General features: G+C 45.5%; 1 protein-coding gene across 3 annotated transcripts; it reads left to right on the top strand.

The window, feature by feature from the left end:
* Positions 1-1,828: 1,828 nt before the first annotated feature.
* BZW1 (basic leucine zipper and W2 domains 1) lies at positions 1,829-26,510 on the top strand. 3 transcript variants are annotated; one of them, XM_060257386.1, is made up of 12 exons: positions 1,829-2,190; positions 7,604-7,677; positions 13,260-13,436; positions 14,000-14,094; positions 15,772-15,837; positions 16,106-16,241; positions 17,037-17,146; positions 17,262-17,432; positions 19,603-19,749; positions 20,996-21,134; positions 25,844-25,966; positions 26,052-26,510. In XM_060257386.1, the coding sequence occupies exons 2-12, from the start codon at positions 7,614-7,616 to the stop codon at positions 26,081-26,083; spliced, it is 1,260 nt and encodes a 419-aa protein (XP_060113369.1). In that variant the 5' UTR covers positions 1,829-2,190; positions 7,604-7,613; the 3' UTR covers positions 26,084-26,510. The 3 variants fall into 3 exon arrangements, with proteins under 3 accessions (XP_060113369.1, XP_060113368.1, XP_060113370.1); XM_060257385.1 differs by having other exon boundaries at positions 2,096-2,186; XM_060257387.1 differs by lacking the exons at positions 1,829-2,190; positions 7,604-7,677; positions 14,000-14,094 and adding an exon at positions 15,285-15,290 and having other exon boundaries at positions 13,359-13,436.
* The last annotated feature ends 233 nt before the right edge of the window (positions 26,511-26,743 follow it).

The raw sequence follows: 26,743 nt of genomic DNA, 5'->3' as shown, positions 1-26,743 counted from the left end.
ATCTACTCTGCCATGAAAGGGTGACACTGGGACCAATTGCACACTATCACCCTAGTCTTCCTCACAAGATTCTTGTAATGATAAAATGGAGGCAAGAAGAACAAAGCAAGCCTTGTTGGGTCCCAGCAAGAATTTACCTCACATGTGAAACACTTCTAGCTGAGGCATTTTCTGCTATATTTCCATTGTGACCTGACCTCAAAATAAATCTCATCAGCTTACTTTGGGTTTGGGTTTAGACCAGGGTTTTATTTGAGCAGGAACGCAGTTCTGGCTGGCTTGGCATCAGGGAGTATGGCCTAATATGCAAATAAGCTCATGCTGGGCTTTTTCTACAAAAAAGCCCTGGTTTAGACATTTGTGAGGATTCTATCAACTCCCATACTATACAACCATATCTGATAGTGGAAGTTTCAGCCAACACCCCCCCCCCCCCCCGCCAGGTCATGAGACAGTTATTTTATAGATGCCGACTGACAAAAACGACATTTGAAGCAGAATAATAGGGTGCATTATTGATTTTATTTGTATTTATTGTACACAATTTATATCCTGCCTTTTGGCATTCAGAGGGGCCACCAAGGCAGTGAACGAATTCAAACATTTACAATAAAATCTCCTTTTAAAACACTAAAAAAACCACCCCCAAACAATTATCTAAAAAATCCCTAAAACCAGAACTAAAATATACAAAACAAAGCAGCAATTAAAAACTGACTTTGATGGACCCAGGGTCTGATTCAGTATAAGGCAGCTTCATATGTTCATATGGGGACAACAGTGGGCAGGGTTGTAGGTGTCAGGTTCTGTGTAGCTCTCATCAACACATCCTCTTTGGGGAGGGACGGTGGCTCAATGGTAGAGCCATTAAGCCAAAAGGTCCCAGGTTCAATCCCCGGCATCTCCAACTAAAAAAAAAGGATCCAGGCAAGTAGGCGTGAAAAAACTCAGCTTGAGACCCTGGAGAGCTGCTGCCAGCCCGAGTAGACAATACTGACTGATGGAAAGGAAAATGAAAGGTCCCCTGTGCAAGCACCAGTCGTTTCACAACATTTTCACGTCAGACTTTTTACCGGGTGGTTTGCCATTGCCTTCCCCAATCATCTTTCCCCCCAACAAGCTGGGGATTCATTTTACCGACCTTGGAAGGCTGAGTCAACCTCGAGTCGGCTACCTAAAAACCCAGCTTCCGCTGGGGATCGAACTCGGGTTGTGAGCAGAGCTTAGGACTGCAGTACTGCAGCTTTAACACTCTGCGCCAAGGGGCTTTTTATGGACGTTGATGGACCGAGTGTCTAATTCAGTATAAGGCAGTTTCATATGTTCACCTGGAGGCTGGCAACGCTAACATTTTAGAAATTCTCAGCTAAAACAAAGTCGAGGATTTCTCTATTGCTTTCTCCGAGCAATCAGCATTGTTTGCAAGCCAGCGGGAGAGACCACCAGGTTAAACAAGCATCACCTTAAAAGACTAAACCACATTTGTTCCAATAGCAAAAAAACCCTTCCTGGCGTCAAAACTGACTTCGTCAAACCCAGGAAATCCGGTCAGCAGACAAAAGAACTGCCAGACCCCGACTTCCTGACGTCTGTGGAGAGAGAACCTCGCCGAGCTATCCTCCTCTATTTTGCCTTAATGGACTCGGCCGCAAGTGATTCCCGCCATTGCCGCGAAGCAGGGAACCGGCCGCTTCCATTGACTGCAGGGGGTGGCGCTTGAGCTTAGGCACGCGTTCCAACGGACGCATTCCCATCCCCGCATGACGTCAAAGGGGAGGGGACGTTGAGGGGCAAGGAAAAGAACGGCAGGAAGGGCGAGCTCATTTTCAACAGCGGGGGGGAGGCGGAGAGAAAGGACGAGACACCCAACCCACTGCCTTCCCTTCGTTCTCAAGACTACCACCACCGCTCGTTTGCCACAGTATTCCCCCTCAAGTCCACTTCCCGCCGTCTTTTATTCCTCCGTGAGGGGACCGAAAATGGTTTCTCCCGCTCCCCCATCCCGGGCGAGAATGAGTTCTCGCGAGGTTTCCGGGGGGGAGGCTGTGGAGGGGGCGGAGCCTGTGACACCTCCTCCTCCTGCTGCTGCCTCCAACCGCCTCCTTCGGCTCCCCCTCCCCCTCAGTCCTCCTCGCGCCTGACCGTTAACGCTCGCGCTCCCTGGACGTTCCTTTCCTGCCTTCAAAGTCGGTGAGGCCCTCGCGGGCGGGAAGGGGAGAAGGGCTCTGAGGGGAGAGATGAGGCGGCGGCGGCCGTCAGGGCGAGGCGGGCCCTTAACGGCCGCGCGGGCAGGGCCGGGGGCCCCCTCCCCTCAGCGCGGCCTAGCGGGTAACAAAGCCGCGGCCTCTATTAGGTGGCGACGCCGACGCCGCCGGGGGGGGAGGGAGGGAGCCGGGCCACTCCGGCCTAGTCGAGGCGGCGCTGGCGGGAGACTGCCCGACCCTTTTCCCTCCTACCTCCCTCGGCCTTCCCGACTCCAGCTCCTGCCGCGGCCGCCTCCGACCGGAGGGCTCGGTGGGTAGGCCTCGGAAAAAAAGGGGGAGGAAGCCGGCGGTGGGTTGTTATGGGCGGGAGGGGGAGATCGCTCTTCTTGGCGGCCTACGCGAGGCCGAGCCGCCCTAGTAGTAGTAGTAGTAGTAGTGAAGGCGGGGGGAGGAAGCTGCGGGTGGTTTTGAACTCCTCGCACGAGGGGTGGAGACTCCTGGGAGGGGAAGGAGGCGCCATCCTCCAGGGCAGGTTTATTATATACCTTTTTTTAAAATAAAAAAAAATCGACAATGTAAAACAGCGGATAAAATGACAGGTTCCTATAGCTCCGTTTATAATTTGGTAGCAGGAAGAAAATTGTACGTAAGTGGAAGCCTTTCCTGAATTGGAAATTTGGGCCCTCCTGTGTTTCATCTACATTATCCCATGAAGATTATGTCTCATTTTTAACTTTGTTTTAAGACTGGGGAAGACAATGGCAAACCACCCTGTAAAAAAGTCTGCCGTGAAAACGTGAAAAGCAACGTCACCCCAGAGTCGAAAACGACTGGTGTTTGCACAGGGGACTACTTTCACCTTTTTAAAAAAATAATTCAAATAATATTATAATTCGCTGTTTATTTATGTAGTTTATTTGTTGAGTATCTGTGTAGATTTTGTTTGCTTCCTCGGTTGTATAATGTAGTTCTTAAGAGCTTGCTATGTAAAAACTTTAGTTGTGATTTATATAGGCAGTTCCCAGTGTGCTGGGGTGTATCGATGCTCTATTCTATTTTCTTTTTGAATGTAACTCATCTATTTTTAAATAAACTTAAGTTTATCTCTGGGGAAAAAAACTGAAACGTTAAAATGTTATGGTAGGAAATACAATCCACACGTATACAATAATATATGCAGAAGTTCAGTTCAAACAACTTATAATAAAGATAAGTAAATGAAGTAAGTTTTTAAACAGGGAGACCACTTTAGCCATTATAGATCTGTGCGACAACATATTAGAGTCATGATTTATCTCATCCGTGATCTTTTCTAATATGAAATAATCCCAAACCTTGATGAAATTTGGAGAGGGAGAATGCTCATCTTTCCATTTGAGTGCAATAGCAGCTTTAGCTGTGGTTAATAGTAGCATTATTAGCTCTCTATCCAGTTTTTGAATAAACTTAGATTCCCAAAGATTGAGAAGGATCGAGGTTGGAGAGAGATTTTGAGGTTTATTATATAATAAAGCGGGTTAGGCTGGCTTGTGGGGGGTGGGCTGCTATTTAGCCCTTTCCCTGGCTGGGAGGAGGAGGAGAGTGGAAAAGGGCATGCTGGGGAAATGGGATTTGGTTGGTTTGGGCATATGGTTTTGGGAATAGGTTTCCCTGTTTTGCGCCTCGGATTCTCAAGACCTGAAATGATCCCCCCCCCCCTTTCTGGAATCTTTGAGTTGAAATGTGAGGCTTGTTTAATCCTTGCAGAGGACATTGGCTTCCCTCTCGTGTGTTTTCTGGACCACGTAACTATTTCCATACCCCCGGAAAACCTAGACCTGGCTCTTCAAGTCGTAGCATCTTGGCTCAGGCTGAGTCGGTTGAAGCAGAATCCGACAAAGATGGAGATTCTCTATCTGAGTCGGGGTGGTTCGGGAAGAGAGATCCCCTTGCCGGCTCTTGACGGGGTGTCATTAATACTGACCCCTAAGGTCAAGAGCTTGGGAGTACTCCTGGAGTCCTCCCTCACAATGGAGGCCCAGGTAGCAGCCACTACCAGATCCGCCTTTTTCCATCTTTGGTGGCTAGGGCAGTTGGCCCCCTTCCTGGAGCATAATGACTTAGCAATGGGGATCCACACTACGGTCACCTCGAGAATAGATCACTGTAATGCTCTCTACATGGGGCTACCCCTGACTCTGACTCAGAGACTACAGCTAGTGCAGAACGCTGCAGCATGGCTGTTAATGGGGCTCCCTCGTTAGGAGCACATTCAGCCAGTGCTGAAAGAGCTGCACTGGCTACCTGTTGTGTTCCGAGTCGGTTTCAAGGTATTGAGCTTTAAAGCCCTTTATGGTCGGGAACCTGCTTATCTATGGGACCACCTTTCCCCGCATGTTCCCCAGAGAACACTGCGTTCAGGGACACAAAATCTGTTGTCCATCCCTGGACCAAAGGAGGCCAGGTTATGTTCCACAAGGGCTAGGGCCTTCTCGGTGGCAGCACCAGGAATATGGAATGCCCTCCCAGAATCCATAAGGACCCTGCGGGATCTCTACCTTCTGCAGGGCCTGCAAAAAACTGTTTCAACAGGCATTTAACAGCTGATCCAGGAGAAGACTGCCACTCACATCTCTAAAGAGCTACGATTACTAGACGATCACCAGAAAAAGAACCCACCTGTATTGAAGACAGCACCATGGAATGTTTTTTAGAATGTTTTAATTGAAATTGTATTTTATTGGTTTTTAAACTATAAATGTAAATGTCGGAAGTGACTGTTAGCCACCCTGAGTCCTCTTGCAGAGAGGGGGGGACAGAAATTTTAAGGTAAATAAATAAAATATTCCTTTCCTTCGTGGCTGCCAAAAACAAAACAAAAAAATCCAAACCCGCTGGCTTAGAATAGGCCGTTGTGTTCTGCAGTCTGATCTTCAATGCTTCCAAGAACAGATCTGAGCGCTCCTGTGCATTTTGATGCCTTCCTTCCCTCTCCTCCCCCCCCACTGGAATTGTGCTGCTGTTTCTGTATGGAATTGTTAGTGCTCCATTCATTATTATATTACAGTCTAAATTCTGATTAAGATCTTCGTTGTTATTGGTATGCAGTGAAGCATGGTGGGGAGAAATGGGCCTTTTTATCTCTCCTGATTGTGAGCACAAGAAATATTAAGTCTCTGCTAGCATGGTCTTAGATTTATTACCACTTACTGCCTTTTGCATAGAAATGTTTGGTTCACCTGACCTTTTTTTGAGTCTCCTGATTTAAATTTTCAGTTTGACCTTTAACTTGCTTTCAGTTTCATACCTTTATTGGTATGAAATAGATACGGAGGTCTGATAAATGATTTCTAAAAACCAGGAGTTTACCTGGCAGGGGAGACACTTTGAACTCATTTGCAATGGTTAGGTGTCTTTCTGAGCTCCACAGTAGTGATACTTTTAGACAGTGCAGATGTTGAGATAATGACTTGACCCAGGTGCTACAAAACCTAGTCTCCAAACCTGTTGTGTTAAGAGACATGCTGTAGCGGGTCTTCTCAGGTTTTCACATCCCAGGGACTTCTGCTGTGATTTAAATTTTTTTACCAGATCTTCAGTCCTTCCCACCTAGTACCCACGATGTGTCAGGCAGCACACCGCAAGCCATTCATGCCTTGTGGAGGTTTTTGTCCTCAGGTTTCCACAAAACACCACAGTGGTCAGATTTTAAGTAAAATGTTAGTATTGTTTACATGAGACCTAGAGGGTAGCTGACTCTCTAGGGCGCAGTGGTTGTCACTCAGTGACTTAGGAGTCACATGTAGCTCTTTGACATACTCTCTGTGGCACTGTTCCCCAACATGATCCAGGAAAGTTGGCAAGACCCTTGCCTGGTGGGGCTTGTACTTGACAGGTAGCTCCCACCGTGAAAAAGCTGCTGCTGGAGGAATAGGCAAATTGCAAGCCCTCCTGAGGTGAAGGCAGCATCCCAGGGTTGAAAATCAATATCACTCTTTTGGTTGGCGGTAATTGTGAATGTTGGGTCTTTGCAAGCCATGTACGTACCAGTGCTCTAGGGCCAAAATTCAAAAGGCTCATATCCTTCATTGGAAGGGATTTTATGCAGGAGATGACCAGAAATTTCCTTATTGGTAAATAAGTTCTAGGTAGAGGCTGACTGAACACAGGTGAGATGGGAAGGAACCTGGTAAGACGGCCAGAGATGTTCTTAGAAACAAGAAAAGGCCAGTACCCCCACTGTCCTATTGAAAATCAATATTGGCTGCTGTTGTCTGAGTGCAAAGTGGTGTCTCTGTCTCTATGGTGAAATCTTTTTATTGAAAAACAGTTCAGTTTTATATCTGGATGTAACTATGGCAACTGTACTGCCTTGGAGGCACTCAGCCAATTAAAGTTCTTGAGTCTGAGCTGTTGGATCCCAGCAACTAATCAGGATTCTTTCCCCCTTGCTGATAGATGACCTGGAAGCTAGGTGATTGTTGAGTGGGGTGGGGGAGGAAAGCTTTAAAGATAGGAAAGCTAAGTCTGTCACCTTAGACTGAGAATCCGTGCCCTCCCCCCCGAAAACCAAGAGGTTTTTACATGATCTGTGAGATGGCCTCACTCTGCCCTAACAAAGGACTTCTGTTCTTGGGGTGCCCTTGGGACCACCAAGGATCCCTCTTTGAGAAGCATATGTGTGTGTGGGAAGAACAAATCAAGGAAATTCACATGTGAGGGAGGGGAAAGCGGTATGCCGACCGCAGCACATCTCTGGGCCCTGAACCATTGTTTGGAGATTGGCTGAAATACAAATAGGGTGAAACACTTGGACACCTAGAAAAAGCACTGTGTAAGCCATCCTTGCAGCTGGTGATGTTGTTGGAAATGGACTTAAACTCAGGAGAGATTTATGGTAGTTGGATAACCGGCTAGAAGTTAAACTAGGGAAATATTGCAAAACCCTCTCTGCTTTGAAATCCTACAACATGAAATACTTGCTTTGGCTTTTGGGTGTCTCTTAAAGCGGCAGGTGCCCTGACTATGGTTCCTTCCCATTCAAGTTAAAATGAGGGTGAGATCTTTCAAATGGGTCCTCTCCCTCTGCCAGCCTGGGATGTTCAACTCAAGACCTCTCTGACATTGTGAGTTCTCATCCTACATGCAGTAATATGCTTCCTTAATATTAGCCATATAGGAAGATGAACTGGTTTGCCTTCTGGCTGATGTGCTCATGTAAACCTGACTACTTAACACTAGGTTTTAGCTTGTTATATTACACTTGTGCCATGCAAAGCATTGTGATATAATTCTAAAAGTACATTTATTTTTATAAGCAGATGTTGCCAGTAGTTGTCTGCAGCTGATGGTGTGGATTTTTTTGTTATCTCTTTAAAAGTTGCCTAACTGAAAATCCTTGAATTTGTTTCTTTCCACAGGGTGTCTTTTATGAATAATCAAAAGCAGCAAAAGCCAACGCTATCAGGCCAGCGTTTTAAAACTAGGAAAAGAGGTAAGCCTAGTAGTGCGTCTGCTTCTTTGAAAGGTTCTCTTTATCTGCTACAAGTGGGTATCTTAAAGTATGTGGCAATTTGGATCTGTTAGTGAATGTACCTATCCTGTTAAACATAGAGAGCTGCACCGTTACCTCATTAGACAGAGGCACACAGTGAGATTCTTATTTTTACACCGGTACTTCCCCCTAAAACATTATCTTATCAGAGTTAATAGAAATATTAAGCTTCTTTTTTTCCCCTATCTCTCAGTGAGAGGCTTTTACTCAATCTCAAAGGCATTTTTTTTTACTTATGTGATGACGTATTGTTTCACATATTGATCACATTGATTCACCAAGTCTGGTCATTTTGATCAAAGTAACATGGATGGCTTTATTTTAGAACATTTAAAACATAAGAGAAGCCAAGGCCCATCTGGGCCAACACTCTGTCACACAGTGACCAAAACCCAGGTGCCATTGGGAGGTTCACCAGTGAGACCAAAACTTCAGAATCCCCCCCAATTGCCCTTCAAGCACCAAGAATGCAGCACATCACTACCCCAGACAGAATTTCCATCTTATACCTTTTGGCTAATACCCACGGATAGACCTCGGTTCCGTATATTTATCCAATCCCCTCTTGAAGCTGTCTGGAAGAAAGCAGTGAACAGCATTACCCACTTCCTTGAGCTTCATTCCTCATGTGGTACAAACTCAGTGGATTTTATCACCAGGAAAAGCCCACTGGGAGAGATGGGAGTCAGTTAGATGTGAAGTGCACTGTGTAAACAGCAGGAACTAGAGAATGGGAGACAAGCATGGAGCGAATTTCTCAAAAGGAAGGAAGATGAATAGTCCCATTTCATTCTGAGTCTGCATCCGTGGGCCAGAATGCTGCAGTTTCCTATTGCCTAACAAGGGGGTGGGGCTACAGATTTTACTCCAAGCTTTCAAAGTATGGCACCACTAAGAACTGATGCCTCCACACGGGGCATATTTAACCTCCTGTGGTAACGGAGGTGACCCAGTTGGCTGTGTGGCATGCAGGATTGCTCAAGAACATGAACCTGTAAGTAGTCATTATGTTAAGCATATATTATGGTTTTGCTTTAGCAGAGGTCAAAATAAGTGCTGAGCTAAGTGCAAAATTAGGTGTAACTTAAGTTTGTTGGGCCCTAAGCAGAAACGTCATTCTTTAAAGCAGAGGTCTCTAACTACTAAGGGCCCCATGGCACAGAGTGTTAAAGCTGCAGTACTGCAGTCCTAAGCTGTGCTCATGACCTGCGTTCGATCCCCGGCGGAAGCTGGGTTTTCAGATAGCCGACTCGAGTTTGACTCAACCTTCCATCCTTTCGAGGTCGGTAAAATGAGTACCCAGCTTGCTGGGGGGAAAGCGTAGATGACTGGGGAAGGCAATGGTAAACCACCCGGTAAATAGTCTGCCGTGGAAACGTTGTGAAAGCAACGTCACCCCAGAGTCGGAAATGACTGGTGCTTGCACAGGGACCTTTCCTTTCCCCAACTACTGGGCCATGGGCCCGTACTGATCCGTGGCCACTAGCAACTGGGCCTTGGAGCAAGGCCATACTGCCTCTTTCATCCCCCCGGGTCCCAGGCCAGCAGAAGAGGCAGCGCTGCTGTGCCCTTAGCCTACCCCTCATTTATAGACCTCCACTGATCAGTTGATGGGCAGAGCTCTTTAAATGGGAAGGAGAGGCAAAAACAGCCCCAGTCTCCCCCCATTTAAAGACCCCCCCATGGGGCCAGGGATGTGGCATGGGTGGAGGGAGGCAGCCTGGGGTGGCAAAACCCGCAGCGCTGCCTCCCCACCGGTTTGTGAAAAAATTGTCTTCCACAAAACCAGTCCCTGGTGCCAAAAATGTTGGGGGCCACTGCTTTAAAGGAATGTTTGAGTGAAATTTCATTTGACTTGGCCCTAGAACTTCTTGTAGCATCATGATAAATTATACAGACTCCTGTGCCAGCTCATCATGGCACAAAACTGGCTTGGTGTTCCAGTACAGGCTCTTTTTCTAATATTACTAGCAGCTTCTATGATGCAATTTAACTTTTGACTTAATCTAGTAACAAGAACTTTCTGGATGAAGGCTGTAGAATCCAAACGAATGGGAGGTTAGGCAAAATTGGCAGTCAGAACTGAGAGCGAATCTGAAGTTACCTGCTCTTCACACCTGGCGTATGAGCTGGGAGTCATTTGCAACATAAACCCTGTGGAGCTGGTTGCTGAATCACAAGCGCTCATTATGTTAATTGAGTAAGACTTCCACCAAAGGCTTAAACCTGTTATTTGGAAACAAGCACCATTTGTTTCAGTGAAATTTACTTTCCAACTAACAGAATTTGAGTGGCAAAATGGGAAATTCTTACGGTGGAATCTTTGATGTGGCAGCCATTTGCACTTATTTATTACATTTATGTCCTTCGGTTCTTCCATTTTGGAACTGAAAATGACAGGTGGAATTCTAGCAGGAACTCCTTTGCATATTAGGCCACACCCCCTGATGTAGCCAATCCTCTAAGAATTTACAAGGCTCTTTTTTTGTAAGCTCTTGGAGGATTGGCTACATCAGTGGTGTGTGGCCTGATATGCAAAGGAGCTCTTGCTAGAATTCCACCCCTGGAAGATGATGTACTTTGATTCTGTAAGGTCTGCTTCCCGTGCACTTTTATGTGCCTGCTTAGGTTGAGTAAGGTTGCTGGACAGTGTGCCTCCAGCTAGACATCAGGAGACTGGGTCAAATGAATCTAGCAGAAGATTTAGACTTTGATCCTATAAGAGGTACATTCCTTTGTAGTAGTGTCAGGAGGGGTCATGACACAGTAAGCAGCTTACCTATTAGAAATATATATAAAAATTTGCAAAATGTGTATTCCACCTTTCTGCCCTTTCAAGGGCTGCCAAGGCAGGCTGACACTTTAAAATATACACAATGAAAATTGCATTATAAAACCGATGACGTCCACACCCCTCCCAAGCATACATAATTAAAACTAACATTTTAAACTTTAAAAAGTAGAGCAAAAATACGTACAAAATGGTTAAAATACATACAAAAGATAAAAATGCCTATTAGGAAGGAGGGATCCTTGAAGGAATGCCCAAGGAAGCAGGAAAGTCTTTGCTTGCTGGTGGGAGGCAGCACCAGAAGGGGGCAGGCGTTCCTCTGAGGAGGCTTTTCCAGAGCTTCGTGGTGAGGTGGCATCAACTGCAGCAGTTGGCATTCGATCACTCTCTATGGGTGCATTTCCATAATTTGTATGCAGATTATGCCACAAGTGATGCATTTCATTTTAAAGCAGTCTTTGGTAAGAAACTATTCCATATTTCAGTTTTCTTCCAACATTTTTCCCTCTGTGGTTTCAAAGCTTCTAAAAACCGTACATCTCTGTGTCTCTCCTCCTGTTCTTCAACTGAGTACTCCTGGTGTGCTAGACTGCTTTAGCTTCAAGAGTAGTGAAACCTGTCAGGCCTTTCACCAGAAGTAATAGGGCTCTATCCTCCAGTAGGTTCCTTCTTCTTGGAGCTACCTTACACGGGCAATAATGAAAGAGATCAGTTGGTCTGACATTAGGAAGCTGGTTTGATCAGAAGTCTTGTGGCAAATAACGCCATATTTCAGAACTCAAACATGAAGGTTGTTGGTGTGTGTGTGTTTTTAAAGATAAGTAGACAATGATTTCAGGTTTTCACGGCTGGTAACATCATTAGGGTTTGTAGAATCTTTTGGGATCAAGTGCCGTGTTCTACTGGAGAAAGTTTTCCTTCCAGACGTTTCGTTCTCAGCTGCGAAGAACATCCTCAGTGGCGTTGCAGCCGGAGCAGGCGCTCAGACCTTCTTGGCTGCTGTGCATTGAGTGGCCCTCAATGCACAGCAACCAAGAAGGTCTGAGCGCCTTCTCCGGCTGCAACGCCACTGAGGATGTTCTCTGCAGCTGAGAACGAAACGTCTGGAAGGAAAACTTTCTCCAGTAGAACACGGCACTTGATCCCGAAAGATTCTACAAACCCTAATAAGTAGACAATCTTGCAAGGCTTTCTCGTGAGAACCAGTATACTTTGGAGTTGCAAAATGTTAAGATGTAGAACTCTTAGTGAAGGGTAGCTTAATGTGGTTACTGCCAAAATTTCTGCTTAAAAAATGAGAAGAGCACCAGCCTTTAGGTGAAGCCAAATGTTTCAGTATGCATTCATGGCATTGGCAACTTAACAAGTGGATAGAACCTTGGGTGATACAGAAAACTGTTTTGTTAACTCTGCCATGTGGGAGCAGCATATATCTGTGCCAGAAATAAATGTCCCTAAATGATGGTGGGCTTGGGCAAGTTCCTGCTAACCACTATGCTGGGAACCTCAACATTTAAAAGACTTGACTGTAATAACTTCAGATTGTGCCAGGCAATACACTCCCACTGTTCTTCTGGCTGTTCTGTACGTACTATTGCTCCTTTGCCTTCAGCACCCATTAAACAGCAGCTGTTGAATTAGCAGGTTCTATAATTTGGCAGTTCATTGGGTGGCATTACATAACCATGTTTGCTTGGATGCTGCTTTGTGCTACTGGAAACTTGATGGTGGTGAGGCCACATGGGACTAGAGCAAAAGATGATATTGGATGTATATCCTGCCCTTCACTCTGAATCTCAGGGCGGCTTACAATCTGCTTTACCTTCCTCCCCCACAGCAGACACTCTGTAAGGTGGGTGGGGCCGAGAGAGCTCTCACAGAAGCTGCCCTTTCAAGGACAGCTCTGCAAGAGCTGTGACTGACCCATGACCATTCCAGCAGCTGCAAGTGGAGGAGTAGGGAATCAAGCCTCGTTCTCCCAGATAAGAGTCTGCGCACTTAACCACTACACCAAACTGGCTCTCTAGAAAAGAGGGGGCTAGGAGTCCTGTCTGCTGAAGGTGCGCTAGTCCCCAGCGTCATGCTTGCTGATTTATTCATTTAGGTATTTATCCCATGCTTCCCCCTCCTCCCCAGTGACAACCCAAGTGGCTTAGAACAATATTCCTCCCTTTCTCCATTTTATCCTCACAGTGATAATCCTGCAAGGGGCTGATCTGCGGTCTCCTAGCGAGTTTCTGTTGAAGCACAATGATTCTCTCAGATCTAGGCTGAGGCTCTGAACACTGTACCACATTGACTTTCAGTTGCTCACAATTTATAACCAAATGGCTTATGCGCCTATCTTAGTACTCCTCTTTCTGATAATCTCATTCTCAAATGATGCTTCCAAAAATGAAAAATTCCCTTCTCTAACCAGTTTGGCATCTTAGCAGTTATACTAGTTTCTTAGCATGTAATAAGTAGCTGTGTAGTGTTGTGACATTGTCTTCAAACATCAGAACGTCCTTTTAAATACAGTTGTTTGGATCTTACACCATCCCCTGGCAGTCCCTAAAAGTTGCCACTAGGGAACAGGGAGGCTGAGGTGACAACTCTCAGCCTCATCTTTCTCTTCAGCCAGCAGAGCGTCTTGGGTCACGACAGGCTGCTAGGGAAAGGTAAGGCCAAACGGTGTTCTCAGTTTTATAAGATCTAACCCAGCATTATTTTTCTGTTTATTTTTTTGCAGATGAAAAAGAGAGGTTTGACCCCACTCAGTTTCAGGACTGTATTATTCAAGGTTTAAATGAAACTGGCAGTGACTTGGAAGCAGTAGCGAAATTTCTTGATGCTTCTGGAGCAAAGCTTGATTATCGCCGCTATGCAGAGACACTCTTCGACATTCTGGTGGCTGGTGGAATGCTGGGTAAGCATCCTCAGACCAGGCCTCCTCCCAAGCAGATAATCATACATCTTAAAATCAGCCTGTGGTTTGTTTCTGCTGTTGACGTAGCCTCTGTGCCCTTAAAAGACTTTAACATGGCACTAATACAGGATGTTGGCACTTTATTTAACCAGTACATACAAAATATGCTGAACGAAGTTTGAGTCTAGTGGCACCTTTAAGACCAGCAAAGTTTTATTAAGTTTAAGCTTTGTTCTGTTCACCTGAATCTATCTCTACAAAATGTGCTGTACAAGAAGCATGGTATGCCCTCTGGGATTAAACATTTGAAGTAGTTAGTGGCACCCAGAACAGTTGTTGTTTCACAGTACTCTTTGGTGTTCAGTGTTCTCACAAAAGAGGAACACAACTGAAAGTTGGGGCTCTTGATGCTTAACAGTGGGAAAGATTTATTTATGGCCCCCAAATTAACTCTCAATGTAAGCAACTTTCGTTCTGTGAAGCTGAAACATTCTAAGGAGCGCTTGGTAGTCTTGCTGACTGAACTAGTTTTTCTCATGACCTAAACCTCCATTTCTTAATAGCCCCAGGAGGTACACTGGCAGACGACATGATGCATACAGATGTCTGCGTCTTCGCAGCACAGGAAGACCTAGAAACGATGCAAGCATTTGCTCAGGTTAGTTCTAAACCTGCAAGCTGGTTTGTTTGGGGTTTTTTTGTTTGTTTTTTTGCTCCACCTCTGTATTCGTATAGGAACATTGGAAGACAAGACTGAACAATTGCAGCTTTCAGGGGACATTTAGTAATAAAAGAGGTGCCAAAACTCATTAGCACAACTAATTTGCATATGTCGCACACCCCTGACATTACCAGAAGGTATACTAAATTATATCAGCTCAGCATCTACCTTTTGAATTATAATTGTCATAATAAAAACTTGCTCCCATCCAGTGTTCCCTCTAAGCTGAGTTAGTGTGAGCTAGCTCACGGACTTTTAGCCTCCAGCTCACACATTTTTGTCTTAGCTCAGGAAAAATGGCCCCAGAGTGAACTATAAATATGCAGTTGTGAGGAACCAGTCAGGGTCAGCTTGGGAGGGTGACCACTAAGAATTTTTCCCCTGTCACCTTCCCTCCAGTCCCTCAGCCACATTCACAGAAATCCTGTTGGAAGTATAAAAATAGGCACCAGATGGTTTTAAATTCAAAAACAAAAAATGAGCTTTATTGGGTCACAAAATGTAAGGGAAAGGGATAAAATAATATTTATTAGTTGTAGTAAAAACAAATCAGTTGGCAGGCAGGTGGTTTGTAAAATAATCAATCTTTTAAACTCCAGAGATTTGTCAGGCTGAACAAATATAACCTGGCAGAAGATTCTTAAATTTCCAAACAGGCAGGCTTTAGAATTATTCAAAACTTTGGACAGGCAGCCAGTACCTACTGGGCACTAGGAACACTTTGCAGTCACTATGGTATAGCCTTCTTGAATCATAAAAATAATAAACTATCATTGACTCCTTGCCACTTACACTGGACTCCTGACTTGTGCTAGACCAATTCTCCCTCACAGACATTCACACTAGCATACAGGATCCACACCTTCTGACCTCCTTCTGACTACAAACTCACAGACAGAAGCTTATTTCAGTTCTGTCTCCTCAAGGAACTCCGCCCCACTGGCTGTTCTCAGCTCCTTCCAGTTGATTCAACAACTGATCAGCCTAAGTACACAGTCTTCACTCCTAACTGTTCAGTATTCAAGCTCCAACTGAAAACTGAACAGAATCTAAAACTCTGAGGTGTTATACTTCCCTCCAAGCATCACTCAATTCGCTACATTTTCGTTACCATAGCTGTGACCCAGCCAAAGGTTGCAAGGCTGTTCCCCAGCTTCCAGGTTTGTGTCCATCACAGCAGTAGCTCACCATTTTAATGCCAGTAGCTTACAAAGTAGAATTTTTGCTTATAAGACTCCACAGTTTAGAGGGAGTATTGCTCCCATCATACTTCTTAAATGACTTCCTCCTTTGCGGCCACAGGGTCCTGAGGAAGGTTTCCATCAGTCTGCTTTAGATGTTTGGGTTATTTGCCCCTTTTTTGTGGGGGGAAATACTAGAAAGTTTGTCAGATCTCAGGGCTCAGCAAACCTTTGGGTTCACAGGGGGTTTGAGCAATGGAGCCCAGAAGCAAGTATTTGAAGGGGGGGGGGGTAAGAAAGAAAGCACAATAAAATTTTGAGGTTCCAGAGCTCGACTCCTGTGAGCTCCTGTCCAAAATGAGGCCTGGTAGGCTTTATGAAGAGTGTTTGTTTCAGTCCCTTTCACAGCGTAACATCTAGTTTTGTTTTATAGGTCTTTAACAAGCTGATCAGGCGTTACAAATACCTGGAAAAAGGCTTTGAGGATGAAGTCAAAAAGGTGGGGAGCAGTTTTTGAAATGACAAGATTTCTGCATCGCATGTCTCGTAAATTTGGTTGCCCAGACAGTGGTATTTTTAACAGGAAATGAGTGGAACAGCTAGATAAAAGCCTGGCAAAGGCTGCTTAATGAACTGCCTAGTGAGAAAGTGATGGTATTTAATTGCTTCCAAGAATCAGTGCCTTTAGATATCATGCTAGCCTTGCCAAATGGTTTTAGTGCCTTGCAGTTTTGGAAACGCTGACTCAGCCGTCTTTCCTCTTGCAGTTGCTGCTATTCTTGAAAGGTTTTTCAGAGTCTGAGCGGAACAAGCTGGCCATGCTGACAGGTATTCTTTTGGCCAATGGGACACTTAATGCATCAATTCTCAACAGCTTATATAATGAGAATCTTGTCAAAGAAGGTAATTCAGGGACCCCGAGGAGGGGGGGGGGGTGGTACGAGGGAATACTCCTTGAAAAAAGTTCATTGATAACGCTGCTTGTAATGTGTTCAGCTCTCCCGTGATCTGTGGCTCGTTAAGCTGGCTTCTAAGGTTAGATTTAAACAGCATAGCATAAAAGAAGGAGGTGTAGAGGATGTATAATATTAAGACTGGCATGAGATTGCTGTGGCAGTCTGCATCACTTTAGGAGTGGGTAACTGCAGCTTCTCAGGCTTTGTTTGTTGGCCAATGAAACCCCACTTGTTTGCTTGTGGACACTGACCTGTACTCCCAGAATGCAGTTTATAAATAAAGTTTAGGCTTTTTTAATGGGGAAAAAGTTCTGTTTGCTGAAATCTCTACTTGATAGCAGATTTTGCACTAATACTGATAAACAGGGCTTTTTTAAAGCAGGAGTGCGGTTCCAGCTGGCTTGACGTCAGCAGATGTGGCCTAATATCCAAATAACTTCCTGCTGGGCTTTTTCTACAGAAAAGCCCTGTGTGAAGCAGTGGCGACATCCGGTCTAATTCTTGCTGGGCTTTTTCTACCAAAAAAAGCTCTGCTGATAAATGAAGCAGAAGCTGCCCAGTGTGGTCTTTACGAAACTCAGTGAATGTTTTTTCGCATGAAAACAGTCTCTTTTTGGTAAATGACTGCATCTAACAACCTCCGGAACTCTTGCAGCTGTGTGAGAAAGGACTTGTGAAACATACCAAAGACTAAGTGAGGCCCCCCCTTCCAATTCTGTAACCTTCCCAACTTCTCATGCAGGTGTTTCAGCAGCCTTTGCCGTTAAGCTGTTTAAATCATGGATCAATGAAAAAGATATTAACGCAGTGGCTGCTAGCCTCCGTAAAGTCAACATGGATAACAGGCTGATGGTAAGTCCCCTGCTTCTTAACTCCTATTGAAGTCACTCCTTTGATGCTGATGAGAGAGCTGCTTTGAATGCCTTCCTCAGCAGTGCTCTACAGTGAACCCCTGTGCATGTTTCAGGAACTTTTCCCAGCCAACAAACAAAGCCTTGAACACTTCACAAAATACTTCACGGATGCAGGACTGAAGGAGCTTTCCGAATATGTCCGGAACCAACAAAGCATTGGGGCTCGGAAGGAGCTGCAGAAAGAACTTCAAGAGCAGATGTCACGTGGGGATCCATTTAAGGACGTGGGTACCTTTGCCTACTTTTTCTCCCTCACCTGTAAAAATCTCAGTTGCTGTAGTAATATATTCAGGGCTCTTATTGTAGCAGGAACTCCTTTGCCTATTAGGCCACACACCCCTGATGTAGCCCATCCTCCAAGAGCTTACAGAGCCTACTTGTAAGCTCTTGGAGGATTGGCTACAGGGTTGTGTGGCCTAATATGCAAAGGAGCTATACTACCAAAAAAAAAGCCCTGAGTGTATTATATTCGCTATGCTTAATGTCTTTTTGAAATGGCAGAACTTCAGAAGGCACATAAATGGGAATAGGTTGGCGTTCTGACTAATGAAGCAAGTTTTCCAAGCAGAGGGCCTTGCCTTCACGTCACTCTAGCGCCTGCATTCACATCTGTTGTGGACTGGGTGGAGGTGGCATCGTCTGCCTTTAGTGGCTAAGATTTTAACTGTTGGTATTGGGCATAATTAAACAAGGACATTGATAAGTTACGAGTTCATTGGTGTCTCATAGTAAATGTTCTTTTAAAAGAATGACGTGTTCTGGTCAGTCCTTAAATTGCCACCTGTGGTTGGCTAATTACAGAGACGTTATGATATAATTCATACGTATGGTTGATGTTTTAGCAAGGCAGGTTAGGAACTGCGTGGGGTTATGAACCGTCAGTGGTTTGCCTTGATAGACCTGCAGTGGATTGTGAAAACAGTTTGTGCGTGTTCAGTGGTTTGTAAGGCGCACAGATAAAGACATTAAAGGGAGTAATGTAATGTTTGAACCCAGTGGCACAAACAAAGCCTTAAACACTTCACAAAAGTTGTGTTGGTGTAAAACCCATCAAAGCTTTATTCAAGGTATAAGCTGACGTGTGCAAGCACACTTCTTCAGATAATGTAATGCTGCATTTCATGATCTTCATCCCACCCTTCCTTCAAGGAATGCCAGGTGGTGTAAATGGGGCTGTCCCACTTGGTTCTCCGAACGGTCCTGTGAAAAAGCCAGGCTGAGAGCGTGGGTGGCCTTGGGCAACTTGTGGGCTCCATGACAAAGTGGGGATTTGAGTCTGCGTCTCCTTGGTCCGACAGCCAACACTGCCCACCCTGGGTTTCATAAATCTGCAATACGACTGTTGTGGCCATGGGATAGTGTCTTTTTACTGCATTGTTGCAGAAGCAGTGCCCTAATTAACATGCCAGCAGTGCTTAAACCGTGCTTTGGGAGGAAGCAGGGCCAACCCTTGCCATTGTTGTGGGTTTTCACACAGAGGGCTTAGTGAGCAGTGACTCACAAAAGCTCCTACCCTACCACAGATTTTGTTACGTCTTCAAGGTGCTACTGGACTCTTGGTCTTGTCTACTAGTTTGAGTTGTGTGAGAGAGGGGAGGGGCTGCTGCTGTGCCCCTGACAGCTCCTGCTTGGATTCATGAAGCCTAGAAGGCATAGGGAAATGACTCTGCTTTTGGGGAAATTGGACTGGAGATCTGAATGCAAGTCTCACAGTGAAAATAAGGACCTGCCACATGTCCCAGTGGTGTTCTCGGTGCTTTTGTTTAACTTTATCTGAAACGCTTCTGCCCCAAAGTTCCCTCCTCGGTAACTTTTCTACATTGTGTTGGTGTAAAACAGTAACATGGTGCATCTCATGAGGATCAACAGGAAAGTGCGCTTGCATTCCTGCCGTGTGTTCTGGGTCTCCAGGCATGACTTTTGCTGGGCAGGCCACGAGCATTCCCAATGCAGTTAAAGCTGCCAGTTTCTGTTCGTGGTGACAGAATAGTGGAGTGCACGCTTTCTATTGGGAAATGTCTCCAGGTTCAGTCTGGGAAGTTGTGGGGAAGAATGCAAGATGGCTACACTGAGGATGGGGACAGCACATAGATCTAAACGTCTGTGCCTGTTATAAACAGGAAGAGCACAACCTGGAAGCGTGTAAAGCCACAGCTTTAGCTCCGAGTATTGAAGCCAGCATTCTTTAAGCGGCTAGGAATCACTTTCTGACAGGCGCCTGGTGTGCCCAAGAGCAGCGTCAAATCAGTGTAGCCTTCCTACTTGTGTAGCAGGGGGTTGTTTTAGAAGGTATTGAGGCTTCACGTTAGCTGTATCTGAAAAATGTTCTAAGCGAAGCTCGTCTGGATAGGAAGGAAGAGTAGTGGGTAACTCACCAAAATTATATTTCCTCAGATCATCTTGTACGTCAAGGAAGAGATGAAGAAGAACAACATCTCAGAACAGACTGTGATCGGCATCATCTGGTCGAGCGTGATGAGCACCGTGGAGTGGAATAAAAAAGAGGAGCTAGTAGCAGAACAAGCCATCAAGCACTTGAAGGTATGTGCACACTGACTGAGGTTAGGGATATGAATCTGCTTCTGGGGTTAGACCCAAAAGGACGTTTCCCTGCCAGCATGAGTAGCAGCAGTGAAGCTTCCTATAGTGAGGATAAAAGTGAGATGAGATTTTTTTTCAAATGGTTTCAGTACAGGGGCCTTCTGATGTACTAAAAGCTTTGTGGTTTATGTAGAGTGAGCCTTTGAAAATGCAGGATCCTACACCACAAGTAGTCTTTATAAACAATGTAGAGCTCTTGAACCAATGCAGAGCCAGTTTGGTGTAGTGGTTAAGGATGCAGACTCTTATCTGGGAGAACCGGGTTTGATTCCCCACGCCTCCACTTGCAGCTGCTGGAATGGCCTTGGGTCAGCCATAGCTCTGGCAGAGTTGTCCTTGAAAGGGCAGCTGCTGTGAGAGCTCTCTCCAGCCCCACCCACCTCACAAGGTGTCTGTTGTTGGGGAGGAAGGTAAAGAAGATTGTGAGCCGCTCTGAGACTCTTCGGAGTGGAGGGCAGGATATAAATCCATTATCTTCTTCTTTGCAGAATGTATTAGATGCACCACCTTCCCCTCCCTGTAGTGCCTCCTACAGACTCACTCCATTCCGGAGCTCCCACAACAGCTGGCCGTCCCCTCTGATACCTTTTTCTTCTGTGTTAAGGCTTAATTTTCTGACTTGAGAGCCAGCGTGGTGTAGTGGTTAAGAGTGGCGGACTCTAATCTGGAGAACCGGCTTCGATACCCCACTCCTCCTTCGTTCAAAGGCAGCTGGGTGACCTTGAGCCAGTCACTGTTCTTTCAGGGATCTCTCAACCACACCTAGCTCACATGGTGCCTGTTGTGAGGAGAAAAGATGATGATGATGATGAATTTATATCCCTCCCTTCACTCCAAAACTCAGAGCAGTTTACAATCTCCTTTACCTTCCTCCCCCACAACAGACACCCTGTGAGGTGGGTGGGGCTGAGAGAGCCCTCCCAGAAGCTGCCCCTTTCAAGGACAACTACTAGAGCTATGGCTGACCCAAGACCATTCTAGCAGCTGCAAGTGGAGGAGTGGGGACTCAAACCCAGTTCTCCCAGATAAGAGGAAGGGAAGACAATTGTAAGCTGCTTTTGGAACTCCTTAGGGTAGAGAAAAATGGGGTATAAAAACCTGCTCTTCTTGTGACCAAGCTTTGAATGTCCTGCTTTTCACATACATGGTGGGGGCTGAGAAATGTGACTGTCGCCTCTCTCCACAGCAATATAGCCCTCTCCTCGCTGCCTTTACAACCCAAGGTCAGTCTGAACTGACGCTGTTGCTCAAGATTCAGGAGTACTGTTATGATAACATCCACTTCATGAAGGCCTTCCAGAAAATAGTGGTGCTCTTCTACAAAGGTAATTATGAGCTTAATTTAAACTTGAGGGTGAGGGGGGTTATCCAAACTGGACCCAGAACTGGGGAAGTTAGCTTTATTTAAAAAGGGCTCCAGAAAATAATACGGCAGGACTTTTGTAACCTCTGTATACAAGGGTAGAACTTGATAGTGGGACCCCAGCATAAAATTATGACATTGTACATATGAACATATGAAGCTGCCTTCTACTGAATCAGACCCTGGGTCCATCAAAGTCAGTATTGTCTACTCAGACTGGCAGCAGCTCTCCAGCGTCTCAAGCTGAGGTTTTTCATGCCTACTTGCCTGGACCTTTTTAGTTGGACATGTCAGGGATTGAACCTGGGACCTTCTGCTTACCAAGCAGATACTCTACCACTGAGCCACTGTCCCTCCCCTGTTATAATATATTAATATATAAATATATATATACACACACACACACACACACACACACATTGTATACAAAATAAAATAACTAAAAATGTAAAGAATCTACACCGGGCACCTGAGAACTAGTTCCCTAAGTAAGTACACACTTGCACTCATGCACCAACAAGAAGACACCCGGATAGAAGGTGGCAGGAGGGAGGAAATTGGGGGGAATTTTTAGAGAAGGGACGTGTGGCCTGCAATCCTGGGTTTGAAGTCTGGAGAGGTCCAGGGGCGGACACAGCTGAGCTCTAAGGAGCTAGTTAAGCCAGGAGAAAACACTTCCAAGTGCAGCACAAATTCTCAGTAGAAAACCAGAGTCCTGACCAGCAGGGATTTGAGCAACCTCATGCTCTGGCACAGCGTCCTACTTTGTCCAGTGCCACTGGACACAAACTTTGTTTGGCTGCTTTAAAGGTAGGAAAGGAAAGGTCCCCTGTGCAAGCACCAGTCATTTCCAACTGCTTTAAAGTTAACTCCTGTCAAATGTTAATGGGGGAAGTGGGGGAATCACCTTGGCTGGGCCGTTGTGAGCCAAATCTGCATAGGCGTGAGGGGCCTGGGTGGAGCAGCATAATTAGCATACTTGGATTAGGTTCAAGTGAGCCAGGTCTGCATTGACACAAAAGTTTGGGTGAGTCAGGATAGTTCCTGAAACAGGATGGAGAGTAAATTAATGACTTGAATGCTCTTCTTGATTGAGATTTAAAAAAACCCACAAAAGAACTGGGTGTTGGTTGATGTAATCCCTTGAGCTGGGCAGACCCCTCTGGGGTGTACCAGAATATTCCAGCATTGAAAGGTCTTTTGTTACCAAGATCAAAGTGAGGTCTTGTTGCGAATCCTGAGCTGTTGGATAGTGCATTTAATCAGTTTTTTAAATTTCCAGCACACTTTCTCTGTTTCTTGGGATTTTTTGCTAGCTAATTAAATAAATTATCATATGACATTAAGATAACCAGGAGTTCCTAAGATTGCCAGGCAGCCAGTAGCTTTTTTAGCATAATGTATCACAAGAGAGAGAGAGAGAGTTGGATCTGTGCCCCAGAGAGCACTTCATTCAGGGTCTCAACATCTCCTCAAGATCCCCGGACCAAAAGAGACTCGAGTGTCTAACACCAGAGGCAGAGCGTTTTCAGTAATAGCGCCTGCTCTGTGGAATGCCTTACCTGGAAACATCAGGGCCCTGTGGGACCTGCCTCGGTTTCGCAGGGCCTGTAAAACCGAGTTATTTAAACTTGCTTTTAGAGGCTGAAGGGAGGTAGCTATTACCCCACGGCACCAATAATCCCACTGAACCACCACAAGTGAAGCAAGATCATTCAGAGCAATTAGAAATGCACATCTTGGTCTTAAAATAATTGTAAACTGTATTGGTTAATTTTATTGTGTAATCCATTTTTAATATTTTATATGGTTGTTGCTGTTGTTAGCTGCCCTGAGCCCGCCAGGGGAGGGTGGGATATAAATTTGATAAAATAGAAAAAAATAAAAATAAAATTTATACCCCACCCTTCACCCAGAGTCTGAGTGACTTACAATATCCTTCACTTCCTCTCCCCACAACAGCCACCTTGTGAGGGAGGTGGGGATGAGGGTCACCCAACATGCTGCATGTGGAGGAGATCGGCCTGTCCTGTCCAGGTTCAGAGTGGGGTTTACCACTGTCATAGATGTAATCAGGTGCCTTTATGGGACTCCCCACATTTCAGATCTCTTGGCACTTAGGCTCAAAAAGGGAGCTCCTATTAAAACAAGTCCCAAAGAAAAGGGGGACCTTGCTAGCCAAGGGGGCCTCAGCTGCAGGACCCGCAAAAGAGAACACTGAAACACAGCTTGTAGCTTCTGATGCAGGGGTGGCCAAACTTGCTTAACATAAGAGCCACATAGAATAAACATCAGATGTTTGAGAGCGCAAGGCATGAATGCTAGATGTTTGAGAGCCACAAGACAAGGAAGGAAAGGTGGAAAGAAAGCAAATAGATGGGGGAGAGGTGGGAAGAAAGCAACTTTAAATGCATTCTTCAAGACGTCTGACTGGGCATTGAGGGCTTTGAGAGCCACACAATATGTGTGAAAGCCACATGTGGCTTCCGAGCCACAGTTTGGCCACCCAAGTTCTGATGAGTACGGGCATTTGGCTTCTCCCTGCTAGCAGGAAAGCCGCTGCTGCAGCTTAGTGTTCTATCATAGGCTCAGCGAAGAGCTCCAAGTACTTTGTGATTCATGAGCCATTATGGCGGCTGGAATGTTTTGCTAAAGCATCTGTTAGTCATTTTGAAGGACAGCTGTCCCCATTCTTTCAGACTCACGTGCCTGGCTGGATACCATCTCATTTGATATTTATTGCACAATATGGGGGGAGGGGAAACTAGGTCAGGGTTGGTGGCCTCCTCTAGGTCAGTTTCAGCTCTTTCCCTTGAGTTCATTCACACATGGAAAGAATTGCTTCATTTTGGCATCTTCCTTGTGCTTGCTCAAATGGGAGCAGTTGCATTTCAGTTGCTGCTTGATCCTTTCAGTAGAGGCCAAAAGCTAAGCAGCAGGGTTTAATTTAGTAGTTTGGCAAAATGCTTCAATCTTCGGAAGGTGGGCGGGAGGGTTGAGGCAATGGAGAATCAGGGGGACCCTCCACTTTGTTTACTATTGTGGCAGTTTACACAAAAGCTTAACATTTTACATCAAAAGCAGAGGCAGGCAATTTCCAAATCAGCAAAAAAGTTATGATAACCTTAGTCCAGAGGTGGCCAAACCTGCTTAACGTAAGAGCCATATAGAATAAACGGCAGATGTTTGAGAGCTGCAAGACATGAACTTCAGATGTTTGAGAGCCACCAGGAAGGAAGGAAGGAAGGAAAATAGATGGAGGGGAGGGCATGGTAGAAGGAAAGCAAATGCATTCTTCAGGCCACCAGTTGGCTTGGCTTGGTGAAGCAATTTAAAGAGACAAATGCAAGCCAGCTGACCAGGTGGTGGGGGCTTTGAGAGCCACACAGTATGTGCTAATGAGCCGATTTGGTGTAGTGGTTAAGTGCGTGGGAGAACTGGGTTTGATTCCCCACTCCTCCACTTGCAGCTGCTGGAATGACCTGGGGTTAGCCATAGCTCTTGTAGGAGTTGTTCTTGAAAGGGCAGATTCTGGGAGAGCTCTCTCAGTCCCACCCACTTCACAGGGGGTCTGCTGTGAGGGGAGAAGATATAGGAGATTGTAAGCCGCTCTGATTCAGAGAGAAGGGCGGGGTATAAATCTGCAGTCTTCTTCCCGAGCCACAGGTTAGCCACTCCTGTCTTGGTGGCGTGTCTTATTCCCTTGATTGAGCTATCTCCTTGGAGAATATTTTGTTACACTACGGAAGCTTGAAGCACAATAGAGAGCCCTTGTATTCACGTTTCCACTTCTGCTTTGAGTATTACACAGCTTAAGTACTTTGCTTCCTTGCTCGGGAGGGGGCATATACCCCCCCCCCCCCAATAAAATTTTCATGCAATCAGAGCTGCTGTGCCGCAGGGCTTTCTAGGCAACCTGCAAAAAAGAATTAACGTGTAAAAAGCATCTCTGTTTAGTTAATCCATGTGATGCTAAGACAGGGAATCTCTTATTATAATGTATGTGCCCCAGATAGCTGTAGCAAAACCAAGGTTTAATATATTTTTTTTGGAGATCACGTTTACAGTGATTGCTGTCTTCCAATTGCAGCTTTTTCTGGAATATGTGTAACGGTGCCTTCAACAGTCCTGCTCTAAGAAGCAAGGCTCAATCTTAAACCTGCTTATTGTAGTAACGAAGTGGGTTCTCCAAAAATGTAGGATGGGCATCCTACAAAGATAGGCATTTTACATAAAAGCAGAGGCAGGCAAAATCCAGCTACACGACGGATGTCTCCCTTGCATCAGCATGCGGGACTCTTGAAAAGGCACACAGAAGATGTTGGATTTATATCCCAACCTCCACTCCGAAGAGTCTCAGAGCGGCTCACAATCTCCTTTCCCTTCCTCCCCCACAACAGACCCCCCTGTGAGGTGGGTGGGGCTGAGAGGGCTCTCCCAGCAGCTGCCCTTCCAAGGACAACCTCTGCCAGAGCTGTGGCTGACCCAAGGCCATGCTAGCAGGTGCAAGTGGAGGAGTGGGGAATCAAACCCAGTTCTCCCAGATAAGAGTCCCCACGCTTCACCACTACACCAAACTGGCTCTCCCAGACACAAGGTGCTAGCGGCAGAAACCCTTCTGTCTCAGGCTTGGCTTCATGTTGTTTATTTTTAATGCCTTGTTTTCAACAGCGGAGGTGTTAAGCGAAGAACCCATCCTCAAGTGGTACAAGGACGCCCACCTTGCAAAGGGAAAGAGCGTCTTTCTGGAGCAAATGAAGAAGTTTGTAGAATGGCTCAAGAACGCCGAGGAAGGTAAATGGAATTGCTCAATCCAGAATTGGGGTTATTCAGCTGCAGCTGTGCACGGTGTCCTCATGGCCTGCCTTTTCTCTTTCAGAGTCTGAATCTGAAACGGAGGAAGGTGACTGAGTTGTTCAAACTGTCGACAGTAAAGCAAACAGGAGCTGTAGATAAAATGTCATGTCTCGTGTCCTTCTGATTCTTGCATCCTACCTCCCTATATCAAAGCATGATATAAGGGCTTTCATGGCGAATTTATTTTGTGTTTTCTATGGTTATTAGAGAACACTGAATTTAGGTTTTTTAAAACCATGTGTTGGTAGCTTACAGGAGCTATAAATTTTGATCCTAACATTGCATTAATCCTTTCAGTTACATTCTACCTCCTGTATTTTCTACTGTAACATAATTTAAGGCCTTCCACAATTTGAATTCATTTTATCCCTGGGTTTTCTATAAAGTTTACAAGTAGACATGATTTGGATGGGTGGGGGTGGGTGAATTTGTTTATACAAATTCTGTTTGCAAATTAAACTGTACAAGTATCCAAAGTCAAGAGGCCGTTTGCGTGGTTTTGTGGGGCAGGAGGGAGGGAGTAACTAGACCTGGGGATTAATAGATTTTTGCCATATCAGCGTCTTGCAGTTATTACTGCCGCAGTTCAGGCTACGATGTGTCTGCCTTCAGCTTTTCTGGTTTGGTATTCTTGCAGTTTTAATGTAGTAATGAACTCTGCCTATCGGTCATTATTTTGTCAGCAAAATAAGATTAAAAAAATGAAAAGATTTT

Source organism: Heteronotia binoei, chromosome 16 (assembly GCF_032191835.1).
Source record: "Heteronotia binoei isolate CCM8104 ecotype False Entrance Well chromosome 16, APGP_CSIRO_Hbin_v1, whole genome shotgun sequence".
Taxonomy (NCBI): Eukaryota; Metazoa; Chordata; class Lepidosauria; order Squamata; family Gekkonidae; genus Heteronotia; species Heteronotia binoei.
The sequence above is the reverse complement of the archived record's forward strand: the minus strand, read 5'-3'. Positions and strand labels throughout refer to the sequence as shown.

What these genes read in the sequence shown, in the direction of transcription:
- BZW1 (XM_060257386.1), top strand. Translation starts at nt 7,614, where the DNA reads ATGAATAATCAAAAGCAGCAAAAGCCAACGCTATCAGGCCAGCGTTTT. An exon ending in GTGGGGATCCATTTAAGGAC is followed by an intron (nt 17,433 to 19,602) that starts GTGGGTACCTTT and finishes ATATTTCCTCAG; the next exon opens with ATCATCTTGTACGTCAAGGA. An exon ending in AAGCCATCAAGCACTTGAAG is followed by an intron (nt 19,750 to 20,995) that starts GTATGTGCACAC and finishes CTCTCTCCACAG; the next exon opens with CAATATAGCCCTCTCCTCGC.